Genomic DNA, 12,693 nt, shown 5'->3' on the forward strand with positions numbered 1-12,693 from the left:
GAGAGGGGTAGAGGGGAGCAGTGAGAGAGGGAGAGAGAGGGAGACGAACACAGATGGGAGGGTGAGGTACAGTGAAACAGACAGAGGCACCGACATCCCCCCTGCTTCATGGAGGGTTATTGCCGCGTTATTATTCGTCCGCCCGCCTCATCGCTTGGCGGTCCACAGGCCGCTCGTTCCGCCGCTCGCCCCGTGGGCCCCGGGCCCCACGTGTGCCCCGCCGGGCGGCACCCACCCGTGGGCGAGTTTGCTGTTCTCCTCCTCGGGGTCGAAGCGCGCGAGCCAGACGCGGCGCAGCACGTGCACGCCCGCCTCGCCCTCGCCCCCGTCGGGCGTGGGCAGCACCAGCTCCAGCTCCAGCAGACCCTGCCGCCAGCACATCCAACGCCTCCGATTAGCACGGTTGGCCACGTACGGCGCTCACAGCAGGGACACGCAGGATCTCTCCGTTGTCTTTATGTCTCTGCGTCTATGTCTCTGTGTCTCTGTGTCTCTGTGTCTCTGTGTCTCTGTGTCTCTGTGTCTCTGTGTCTCTGTGTCTCTGTGTCTCTGTGTCTCTGCGCCTCTGGGTCTGTGTGTCTCCGCATCTCCGCGTCTGCGAGTCTCCGCGCCCGGCTCACCCGCAGCGCGGCGTCGCGCAGCGCCGTGCACGGGGACAGCAGCGCCGCGAGCAGCACCTCCACCTCGGCCTGCTCGGCGCAAGCGCAGCCAGGGTTCCCGCTCGCACTGGTGCACAGCGCCGTCAGCGCCGACGCGGCCGTCACCTGCGGCGGCAACACGCAGATCAACCATCAACGAGGAGCGGCGGCACGGAGGAATCGATGGCTCCCGAGAGAGAACACGTTCCACCGATTACAAGCGCAGGATCGCGAGCGTACTGGGGGGGCCGTTCGACCCTCGTAGCGCGATGGTACCGCAGATCTCCCCACGGGCTCCGCCACCTTCCCCGTGCCGGGTTTTCCCAGCGGCAGCGTTGCCGTAACCCCGGGCGACCGTTCGTCACCTGTAGCCGTGGCGACGCCGTGGCAACCAGCGAGGTCAGCAGCAGCATCATGTCCTTCCTGGGAAGCAGCTCCGGTCCGTTCTGAAACAGCGCAGAGCGTCACATCGCAGAGCGTCACATCGCAGAGTGTCACAGCACAGAGTGTCACATCGCAGAGTGTCACATCACAAAGCGTCACAGCGCAGAGTGTCACATCGCAGAGTGTCACAGCACAGAGTGTCACATCGCAGAGTGTCACATCACAGAGCGTCACAGCGCAGAGCGTCACAGCACAGAGCGTCACAGCGCAGAGCGTCACGTCGCAGAGTGTCACAGCGCAGAGTGTCACATCACAGAGCGTCACAGCGCAGAGCGTCACAGCGCAGAGCGTCACAGCGCAGAGCATCACGTCGCAGAGCGTCACATCGCAGAGCGTCACATCGCAGAGTGTCACAGCGCAGAGTGTCACATCACAGAGCGTCACAGCGCAGAGTGTCACAGCGCAGAGCGTCACAGCGCAGAGCGTCACGTCGCAGAGCGTCACGTCGCAGAGTGTCACATCGCAGAGCGTCACATCGCAGAGCGTCACGGTGCAGCGTTGCGGTGGAGGCATCACGGTGGAGGCGTCACGGTGGAGGCGTTTCGGGGTTCATTAGGGTTCCCCCCCATTGTGAAATGGCTGCTCACAATTTTGCGCGCGGTTGCAATTTAGTTTGCTCAGTCTGTGCTAGCCGCTGAAGTGCTGATGGATGTCTTTATTTTATTATTTATCGGACGAAGACATTTCTGAAATGGAATTCCGCCAGCAAGTAGTGCACTCCCCTGTGCCAGCAAAATGAGCACAGTCCCTACCAAGAGGCCTCTCTCTGCCAACACTGACCAAGCAAGCTGTGTTCATGAAGTGTCAGACCAAAGCCTCTGTGAGCTGGATAGAGGTGAATAATTAATATTCATATTTATTGCATTCGTCAATGACTGGGCTGACTTGCCACACTTGAGAACTCGGTTCAATCAGGAATGGCCAAAACCCGGCTAAGAACCCGTGGTAAATTAAAACATGTTTGTGTATCCAAGTCAAGCCCACGGAGCAATGTGGCTATTTTCCAGAAGCAACGTAGCCACAGATGACAGCCCAACCAAGTGGCAGCCAAATACTGGAAACTCGTGACGCCGATTCTCAACGTGGAAAGGGAAAAACCGGAGCACACAGAGAAACATCGACACGACAACGAGGAGAACACGCAGACTCCGATAATACAGCAGCAGCAGTAGGCCTCAGGGTCGTGATGGAACCCAGGACCTCCTGCACACCAGGCGAGGTAGTTAACATCTCCTAGCCACCGTGGTGATGACATAGACAGCAGCAGGCCTCAGGGTCGTGATGGAACCCAGGACCTCCTGCACACCAGGCGAGGAAGTTAACATCTCCTAGCCAGTGGCGTCCCGCACGCGGTGCCGGCTCAACCCTCTTGGCCTCTCGGCCACCGCTTCTATCCATAATCAAAGCCTACGTGTTAAACCGCTTCTATCGCCGCCGGTCGTCTTACAATGCCCCGCCAGCACTTGCCGTCACCTCGTCTATCTCCTCCTCCTCCTCTCCCTTCTCCTCCTCCTCCTCGTCCTGCCGCTGGTGCTGCTGCTGGCGCGAGCGCAGCTGCGCTGTGCGCGGCCATGACGAGCAGCGCGGCGACGCGCGTCTCCTCCGACACGTCGCACGCCGGCACCGCCGGCAGCAGCAGCGTGCGCAGCAGTGGGAACGCCAGCGCGAAGGCCGGCGCCGGGAGCGGCCCGGGGCCTGCGACAGGACGGCACGATAACGGGACGCGACGGTGAGACGCGACGGTGAGACGGTGAGACCGGACGATGGTGAGACGGGACGGTGAGACGGGACGGTGAGACGGGACGGCGTGTTGGTGGAATGCAACAATAAGACGAGACAACACGATGGGATGCGGCGATGAGTCGCGAAAAGAATAAAAAACACGTAACGAGATGCAAAGAGATGCAATGATGGGATATGAGGTCAGACACGATGAGTGAGTACACGACACACCACAACGAGACCCCAAGAGAGGGCACGACGACGCCCGATGATTAGACAATGATAGGACATGACGAGCAAGGGAGTGAGTGAGTGAGTGGGCAAGTGGTTGAATATGGGAGCAGGTGAACCAGTGGATGCATAGAAGAGTTAGTTGTGAGCAAGCGAGTGGGTGGGTGGGTGGGCGAGTGAGCGAGCCAGCGGATGAGCGGTTGAGTGGATGCGTGAGCAAGCGAATGAATGAGCGGATGAGCGATTGGGTACGTTAGTGGGTGAGCGAGAGGGTGGATGAGCGACTGAGCGAGTGCGTGAGTGGGCGAGCGCTCCCACCGGACACGGTCAGCGCGTAGAGCGCCGCCACGACCCTCTCAGCAGCGTCGCTCAGCGGCTCCTGGCACCAGGCGGCGGGCACCTCGCACTCGGGGCTGAGCAGCCGCATCGTCACGTAGCCCAGCACCTCGCCTGCACACACAGACAATGAGCCCCGCCGTTTAGACTTAACAGACTTTTGGGGCAAGTGCTGTTAGCGAGCACACACACATACACGCATGCACACACGAATAAACACACACGTGCGTGCATGCACGCACACACACATGCACGCACACGTGCATGCACGCACACACACATACACATGTACACGTGCATGCACGCACACACACATACACATGTACGCACGCACACACGACCAAATACACACATGCGCACACAAGCACGCACCGAGCTGGGCATGCTCAGGCGGCATGAGCAGCTGCGGCAGGGAGAGCAGCGCGTCGAGGGCTCGCGGCGCCGCGAGCGGGGAGGCCAGCAGCGGAGTGAGCACGGCGACGAGCGGCGCCGCGTGGCACGCGAGCCTCGGAGACCGTGCCCGCACCATCGCCCCCAGCAGCGCCAGCGCCGACGCCAGACGCCTGTCCATCTGTGCCGAGTCACACAAAGACAAAGATCCCCCGTGTAGCCTGAACAAACTGTAGGGGCGAGTGCCGTTAGTGAATAGCATCCGTGGAGGCCGGCACGGCGCACGAGGGGGGCGAGTGGCCAGCACCACGCCCGGTTCGCACACGCACGGACGTGCAGGGACACGCACACTTACACGCACGCACAGGTACACGCGCACTTACACGCACGCACAGGGACACGCGCACTCACACGCACGCACAGGGACACGCGCACTTACACGGACACGCGCACTTACACGCACGCACAGGGACACGCGCACTTACACGGACACGCAGGGACACGCGCACTTACACGGACGCGCAGGGACACGCGCATGCGTCCCTGTGCGAGCCGTCACAGGCAGCGATAACTCCTCCACAATCACCGTGGGGGGAGGGGGTGGGGGGTCGACGCGGAGACAACTCGGGCACGGCAATGGGGACATCATGCACCCTCCGGCCCTCGGGAGATCGAGCCCGGCCCACAAAGACCCCCCCCACCCGCTGCCCCCCCGCTGCCCCCCCGGAGCCCGACCTGCTGCCCCCCCGGAGCCCGACCTGCTGCCCCCCGGAGCCCGACCTGCTGCCCCCCCGGAGCCTGACCTGCTGCCCCCCCGGAGCCTGACCTGCTGCAGGCGTGCACGCGTCTCCGCCTCCTTCTTCAGCTGCTCCTCCACCATCTCCTGCTGCTTGGCCGTGAGCTGCGGGGCGGCGTCCTTGCCGCCGCCTCCTCCGCCTTTCTTCTTCTTCTTCAGCTCCTGCACGCGGCGCCGTGGCGGGGGGGGGGGGGTGGAGGAGGGGGTCATGGGGGGGCCACCTGTGCGGGGGGACGGGCCTCCCCCGCCACCCCCCTCCCTCCTCCATCTCTATACAAAATTACTCAACTGGGGTTGCACAAAGCAATCGTTGCCAAAACCTGCCGGGACCTTCTCTGACAGGAAGCGAGGCTTTCCCCCGGGGTATAAAATATGCATCATAATAATAATAATAAATAATCATTTCAACTTGCACCGTGCCACACAGCATTCACTGGCTCTCGTAGAGACAGAATGGGCAACACGGTGGCGAGATGTTTACTCCCTCGCCTGGTATGCAGGATTGTGGCGTCTCTCTTTCCCCATGGTCGCGTGGATTTTTCTCCGAGTCCTCTGGTTTTTCTCTACACATTATCAACATCACATGTTTAGAGTGTTTGGCTGCTGCTATCAATACCCACTTCGTTGGGCTTTCATTTGTGTCGCTTCCAAAAAAGAGCTTACGTAGCAGCGGGCCTTACCTGGTAATAGTTTAGTTTACAGAATGACCCGTGAGGTGCGAGGATAAACCACGGACAAGCAAGGAAGGCAGCCACACGGTGGGCCAGCGCCCAAGCTCTGCGGTCCTCTACATATGAAAGTTGTATCGGCCAATTGAGGAAACCCGAGCATCCGGGGAAAGCCCACACGTGCGAGGAGGAAACACTCGATCCCATACGGACGGAGCAGGTGAACGGTCCACGGTTCTGCTGTACCACCTTCTCCTGGACGTCTGAGAAAAAGAGCTTCATAGCTCATCGGATTTCTCCAGTACCGCACGCCACCACCGCCGCTGCTGTCCACAAGCCTGGGCCCGGCAGCGGGAGGTGGCAGCGACGACGACGACGACGACGAGGACGAGGACAACGTTACCTCCTTGATCTCGAGCTCCAGGATCTGCTCCTGGTACGAGTAGGCCTTGTTCTCCCTCTTCATGTTCCCCGAGCGCTTCCCCGACGCCTCCTTCTTGCTGCTGCATGGAGACGGAACGCGGCGCATGCTGATAAAAGATCCCCCCCCGTGTCGCATTCACCAGATTGTTGGTGTCAGCGCCGTTCGCGAGCGGCGTCTACGGCACGGCAAAAACCTAACGAGGGGTGGGATGGCCAACACGACACCCGGACCGCCAATGTCTCCCCCGGTGCTGATGTTTACACACCGCGTACGAGGTCCTCGCTTGAGCGCCAGTCGCCCGGTTTGTAGCTAATTGCTGCGCCACCGCTCCCACACGTGGGTGCGCACACAGGCACAATATAACAGCCGCCATTGGCCATTAAATGACGGAGACGTCACCACGGCGTTTGTACCAGGCTAGGTGCACTTTGAGGCCACGCCAAGTGTTGAGGGGTCGCTGCGGGTAGGTCAAAGAACAGACCCAGGTGCCAGGAGTTGACTCGGATGATCGACAGATGCACCACCCGTGCTCCTCACTGTGACAGCCTGCGGAGTTTTAGCCGCCCCGCGCTCCTCCGCTCCTCGCTGTTGTTAGGAGGGTGACTGCCTCCAGCTGCCCAGTAGCCTCAAATTGCACCTAGCCTGGCATTGCTCAGTTGCATCCTTCATGAGCCACCTCCACAGAGGCCAACCTTGACATCGCTGGTGCCCGGTCATCGGCAAGTCCGCTCAGCTCCACATCCTCCTGTACCACATCAGTCCGTCTCTCCTCCAGCCCACGCCGTGCTCATTTAGCCCCCTCTATTTGGTCAAACAGAAGCTGCTTGGGCAGCAAGCGGTGTCCGGGCATGCGGGCGACACGACCCGGCCAACGCAGCCTCCTCGCCTGTCGTAAGAGCTCACCGGTGATGGGGACCGCGTCCAGACCTCTGGCGCGCTCCTGGCGAGGCTCACCTGTCGATGACCGAGCGGTCCCACAGTGTTCCGGGCGGGGTCCGCATCACGGCCGCGTCGTCGCGCGTCACCTGCAGCAGCGCCGGCTCGGAGAGCGCCGCCCGCACGTGCCCCACCACGGGGGGCAGCATGGGACGGGGGGCGACCCCCACCAGTGTCACCACCGCCTGCAGCGACGCCTGGCGTCGCGCAACACGATAAGCAACAAAAACAGCACAATCAACAGATGAAGCAGCAGCAGCAGTGAGTGGTGATGAGTGCAGGTGAGTGGTGGTCGGTGACGATGAGCTCTAGGTGAGTGTTGTTGAGCGTCGGCGAGTAACGATGCGTGTTGGTGAGTGATAAGTGGAGTAAGGTGGTGGTGAGTGGTGGTGAATAAGTGAGTGATGGTGAGTGATGGTGAGTGGAGGCGAGCGTGGCGGGCGGTGGTGAGCGTGGCTGGTGGTGGCGAGTGCAGGCAAGTGGTGGCGAGTGAGCGGAATGGTCCGACTCACCGGGCTGGCGTCAGGCGTGGCCAGGAGGCCCGGCAGCAGCTTGGGGCCGAGTTTGGCCACCAGCAGCGGCGTGTTCAGGCCCCAGCGCGCGAGCAGCGCCAGCCACAGGCCGGGCCTCACCGACACTGCCGGCGCCACACACACACACACACACGTTCAACAAAGACAAAGATCCCCCGTGTAGCCTCACCAGACTGTCGGGGCAAGTGCTGTTAGCGAGCAGTACCTATGAAGGCTGGAACGGCCCACGAGGGGGTGGGTGGCCAACACCACGCCCGGCCGCCTTTGTCTTCCTAGTGGTGATCTTTATACATCAGCAATGGGAAGGCCGGGTCAACCAAGGGAAAGTCAAGGATCGATTCGACCACCGCTGTTAGCGATGGCCGGTAATCAACCTTCGCACTCACAGCGTGGTGGACTCACCATCACATGGCCGCTCCCCACTTCCAAGTGAACACACTCCCAGCGCAAGGGTCATAAGGTCGTGCCCCATCACTCACTCTTGACCGAGGGGTCGTGGGTCAAGAGCCCCCCCCCCCCCACAATCCCCCCCCCAATCCGCCCCGGGGGGCTCACCCACGGACGGGTGGTGCGCCGGCAGGAGCGCGTCCTGGGCCAGCGCCTCCGTCTCCGCTGCTGCTCCTGCCGCTGCGCCGTGCGGTGGCGGCGCCGTGGCCGTGACGGCCCACAGGGCGCCGGCGAGGAGGCGCGGCGCCGCGTACGAGCGGCCCAAGTCCGTGGGCTCCCCCGACTCGTTCACCAGCAGCTCGGGCGCCACCACCTTGGGGGGGTGGGGGGGGGGCGGTGGGGGGTTAAACTAACTAACTACTAAACTATTCTATTTTGCCAGGTAAAGCCCACCGAGCTGTAGAGCTCTTTTTCAGAAGGGACCTGGCCCCAAATGATGGCTCAAAAAAGTGGCTGATTGTGTGGACAAATTATATCAGCCAAATAACACAAGTTGATTCTAAATGCGGACCACTAATATAGAGGCCTCAGGGTCGGGATCGAACCCACGCCTCCTGCATGCCAGGCAACGTAGTGTTAACATCTCCTAGCCACCATGGCGGTTAACGAAGGCGGCGCTGTCTCGAAGGCTGCGACGGAAATAAACGAACGTTCTCACTCAGGATTGGCCGGGGCATGGTGGTAGTTTACACACCGGGTCATTGTTATCACCAGCACGACCGACACCATCGCTCACAATGTCTGAACCGCCACCACCATCACAGCCACCATCACTGCCAATGAATCCACCACCACCACAACGTCACGGCCGCCGCCATCGCCGGCACCGTCTCACCTTGTGCCCAGCGAGGACGAGCTTGAGCTCTCCCAGAAGGCCGTGCGCCAGGCCCATGCCGCCCGCCGATGACAGCAGCTTCCTCGTCGTCTGCAGCGCGCGACGCCGCACGGCCCAGGCGCGGTGCAGGAGGCCCATGAGCACGGCGCGCACGTACGGCCTGACGCACACAGACAAAGGTCCCCGCCGTGTAGCCTTAACAGACTGTGGGGGCAAGTGCTGTCAGCAAGCGGCGTCCTGTGAAGGCCGGTACGGCGCACGTGGGGGGTGGTGGGGGTGCAGCACTACGCCCGGCCGCCTTTGTTTCCCCAGTTCTCATGTTGACGCACCGCACCGGGTACTCGCTTGAGGTCGCGTCGACCTCTGGGAAGTCCGGGACCGGGTCAGATATTCGTCATCGATGTTGGCCATGAGCGGAAATTGAACTTGGGCTGCCGGATTCGTAGCGCGGCGTGCTAACCATTGCGCCACCGCTCGCCGTATATGGCCTGACGCACACACAACACACAGAATACAAAGATCCCCTGTATAGCCTACTCAGGCTGTTGGGCAAAGTGCCATTAGCGATCACCTACTAAGCCGACAAGGCGCACCTATGAGTGGGTGGTGTTTCCAGCACTGTGCCCAGCCGCCTCTGTCTCCCCAGCCCTGATGTTCATGCATTCGGGTTGGCTCAGGACATATATACCTGGGTCAGATACATGTACATATGGAAACATCTACATGTATCTCAAACACAAGACTCACAGACAGTGACATGGAGACATACAGAGAGAGATGGCACACACAGACAGACACACAGACAGGGAAACAAAGACACAGGCAGACGGACACAGGCAGACCAGGAGGGAGACAATGAGCCACAGCACCCTGCCTCGTCCCCTTCCCCACGTGGTGGTGATGGTGCTGGTGATGACGAGAATTAAGTTGTTCTGGTGTTGCTGGTTTCGATGACGTACACGGTGCTGGCGATGGTGGTGGTGGTGGTTATGATGTAGGAGGTGGTATATGCATGTTGAACTTCTTTTACACCGTACGTAGCCAACCGCGCGAATCGGAGGTGTGGGATGATGGTAGTGGCGGCAGTGGTCACGATGTGTATGACGGCAGTGATGGTAGCCAGCGATGGATACGATGTTGGTGATGGTGGCGCCTTCCGTGTTGGTTGTTATATAATGCTGCCGATGATGACGACCGTAATGATGTGCGAGAGCGGCGATGGTGGCGCCAGTGGTGGCTATGACGTTGATGATGGCGATGTTGGCGCTGGGTTCTCACCGGGCCTTCTCGGCCGTCACCGTCTGCGGGTGGTCGAGCAGCAGTCGCTCGGAGAGCTGCAGCACCGTGCAGAACGCTGCGCGGGGGCAAAGGACACAACACGGAGCCCACGTGACACACGACTCGCACGAGACACGCAACACAACACGCATGTGACACGCGACTCGCACGAGACTCGCAGCTGACACGCAACACGCACGTGACACCTGACACAATACGCAGCACGTTACGCGATGCACACGGTGCGACCTTCACAACACACGCAACACGCACGTGACACACAACACACACGAGTCACACGTGACACGAGAGACAATACACAGCACGTTAGGCGATGCACACGGTGCGACCTTCACAACACACGTAACACGCGACATCTGACGCGAGACAAATGGCATACCAAGCCCATTAATGGAGCGTTTATACCGTGGGCGGAAACCAGAGCGCCCTGAGAAAACTCACGAATGAGAGAGGGGGCAACGCTCTATCCCACACGGAATGAACGGATGGAGATTAGTCGGCACTTTGCTGTGCCGCACCCTCCTGGCGGGCCCAGGTACAGGCACCACGTCGACGCCTCCAGAACGCTGGACACAGGTCACGTGACCCACTACCCTCACTGCCTCCACACTGGACACAGGTCACGTGACCCACTACCCTCACTGCCTCCACACTGGACACAGGTCACGTGACCCCCTAACCCTCACTGCCTCCACGCTTGCTTACATTTTCTCTGTTTTGATCTTCCTATCGTTTTTTGTATTGTTTCGTTGTAACTCGCCCCGCCTGGACATCTGTGAACAAGAGCTTCATAGCTCATCAGATTGCTCCAGTCTAAATAAATATACCATTGTGAATTCACTCAGATGCAGCTACGCGCTAGGACGTGGGATATTTTACGTGTGTACCATATGTACCATGTGTAGTATTGTATGCACCGTGTGTGCTGTATGCACCGTGTGTACTGTATGTACTGTGTGCACTGTGAGCACCACTCGGCAGGCAGCTGTCTCCTCGTGCAGTGCATTGTGGGTTGGGTGACTGCGTGCTCCACGCTGCACGGTTTCGCTTTGCGCTTCCCCTTTTGTGGAACGCATCGACGACTCTAACTTCTCTGGCACGTGCCGTGACAGGTGCTGCAAGATCCCACCGTGTCCGTCCAGCGCTCGCCGAGGTGCACTGGCTTCTGGTTGCCGAGCGAACACGTTGTGAGGTTGCACTCGTTACCAAGCGCTTGCCACGACTGAACCGCACACACAACACCTTGCCGGTCTCGGCAAGGCCCATAAACCATCACGCGGACTCCGGGCATCGTGGCAGCAGCGGCTTCGAGCTAACCATCAAACAAAGACGATCACCGCATCGCGCGGCGCTTTCAGACGCGCTCCTGCGGCCGTCTGGAACGCTCTTCCTTCCGATATTAAGAATTCACTGGAGCTGTGCACTTTTAAATCATCTCGATTAAAACTCATTTCTTTAGAGCTGCTTTCTGCGTTTAGTTTGTTGTCCTTCCCCCGCACCTCCGATTAGCAAGGATGGCTACGCACGGTGCGAAATAAGTTCAACGTGCATACAGTACCACACTCCCGCACAGGGCGAGGGAAACCTGTGCGAGACGCAAGGCACGCGACGCGGGAGACCGACGCCACGCGACCCGCAGCGATGACGGGCGGCAACGGCGATGGAGAGAGATTGGCGCGGCACCTTCATCGGACCCCTGCGCCAGAAACTTGTCCGCCGTGAAGAGCTGCTTCTTCTCGTCCACGATGAGGGGCCACAGCGCCGAGAGTTTGGTGTCTGGGTCAAAACACGAGACGGACACGCGGCGCGTTCACGCCGCCCAGAGGGGCAACCCACAGCCCCGGGGGGCAACCCACAGCCCCAAGGGGCAACCCACGGCTTGCGAGCACCCGTTGAAGGCGGGCTCCACACCACTCGCTGAGTTTCCGTTCGGGAACAGCGCAGGTCAGAATCAGAAATCGATTTTGTATTTAGACCGGAGGAATCCGACGAGCCATGAAGCTCTTTTTCACAGATGTCCAGGAGGTAATAATAAACTCCAGCTCTGACAATTCAAAATATCAGTTCAGCGGTCAAGCAACCGGCATTACTCTGAATGGTGGGTGGGTGAACAAACGCGGTCGCTTCGCGTGCGGTGGGTGCAGTGTGCGTGCGCGGGGACCCGGAGCGCAAATAATGATTGTTCCTGTTGAACCGGCGTCGCGACCTCCCGGCTCACCGACTTGGGCGTCGGCCACAGCAAGGCGGCACACGAGCAGCGCGGCCGAGGCCCCCTCCGTCACCATGGCGACCTGCGAGCCCTGCGCGGCGGCGCGCTCCAGCGCCTGCGAGAGGCACGGCAGCAGCTCCAGCGCCGCCAGCGCGCTGTCTCCTGCACTCGCAGGGGACCGGCGGTGAGGCGGTGTGGTGACACGCTGTGTGTGGTGACATGGTGTGGTGACACGGTGTGGTGACACGGTGTGCGGTGTGCGTGGTACGGTGACACGGTGTGGTGTGGTGCGGTGCGCACCGTGGAAGGTGGCGTTCATGCACTGCAGGTATGCGAGCCGCGTGGCGCTCGTTGCTCCCTTGCGCGTCGCCCCGTCGCGGAAGGCCGCGAGCAGTAGCGCCGCGGGCGGTGCCGCCAGGCGGGCGCACCACGCCGAGAGAGCCGCGAGCGCCGACACCAGCGTGCCGTCGTGCACTACGCGCGGGGGGGGGGGGGGGGGCACGCGAGGGGGGGGGGGGGGCACGGACACAGACGGAACATGCGCGGGGACCGTGGGAGGCGAGCGCGAACGGGAAGGAGACCAATCTCTTACTCGTGTCGGCGGCGCTGTTGGTAGCGATCGCGATGGTGGTCATGATGATGGTGCCAATTGTGCTGTTGATGGCGACGATGCTGATGGTGTTGACAGGAGTAGATGGAGTTGATGGTGGTGGTTGCGATGGCCGTGGTTGCCATGGTGGCGGTTGCCATGGCGGCGGTTGAGATGGCGGTGGTTGCGATGGCCG

The 12,693-nt window shown here is 60.8% G+C and overlaps 1 protein-coding gene across 1 annotated transcript in view; it reads right to left on the minus strand.

The window, feature by feature from the left end:
- GCN1 (GCN1 activator of EIF2AK4) overlaps positions 1-12,693 on the minus strand; it is a 48,406-nt gene that overhangs the window by 21,580 nt on the left and 14,133 nt on the right. Inside the window, 17 exon segments of the mRNA XM_078873883.1 lie at positions 236-366; positions 621-764; positions 1,004-1,084; positions 2,556-2,642; positions 2,644-2,777; positions 3,354-3,485; positions 3,744-3,942; positions 4,588-4,719; positions 5,629-5,728; positions 6,604-6,782; positions 7,098-7,222; positions 7,674-7,878; positions 8,401-8,560; positions 9,679-9,754; positions 11,383-11,475; positions 11,918-12,070; positions 12,209-12,382. Coding sequence (XP_078730009.1) covers positions 236-366; positions 621-764; positions 1,004-1,084; positions 2,556-2,642; positions 2,644-2,777; positions 3,354-3,485; positions 3,744-3,942; positions 4,588-4,719; positions 5,629-5,728; positions 6,604-6,782; positions 7,098-7,222; positions 7,674-7,878; positions 8,401-8,560; positions 9,679-9,754; positions 11,383-11,475; positions 11,918-12,070; positions 12,209-12,382 — 2,305 coding nt within the window.

The sequence above is a fragment of the Lampetra fluviatilis genome, chromosome 37 (genome assembly GCF_964198595.1).
Source record: "Lampetra fluviatilis chromosome 37, kcLamFluv1.1, whole genome shotgun sequence".
Taxonomy (NCBI): domain Eukaryota; kingdom Metazoa; phylum Chordata; class Hyperoartia; order Petromyzontiformes; family Petromyzontidae; genus Lampetra; species Lampetra fluviatilis.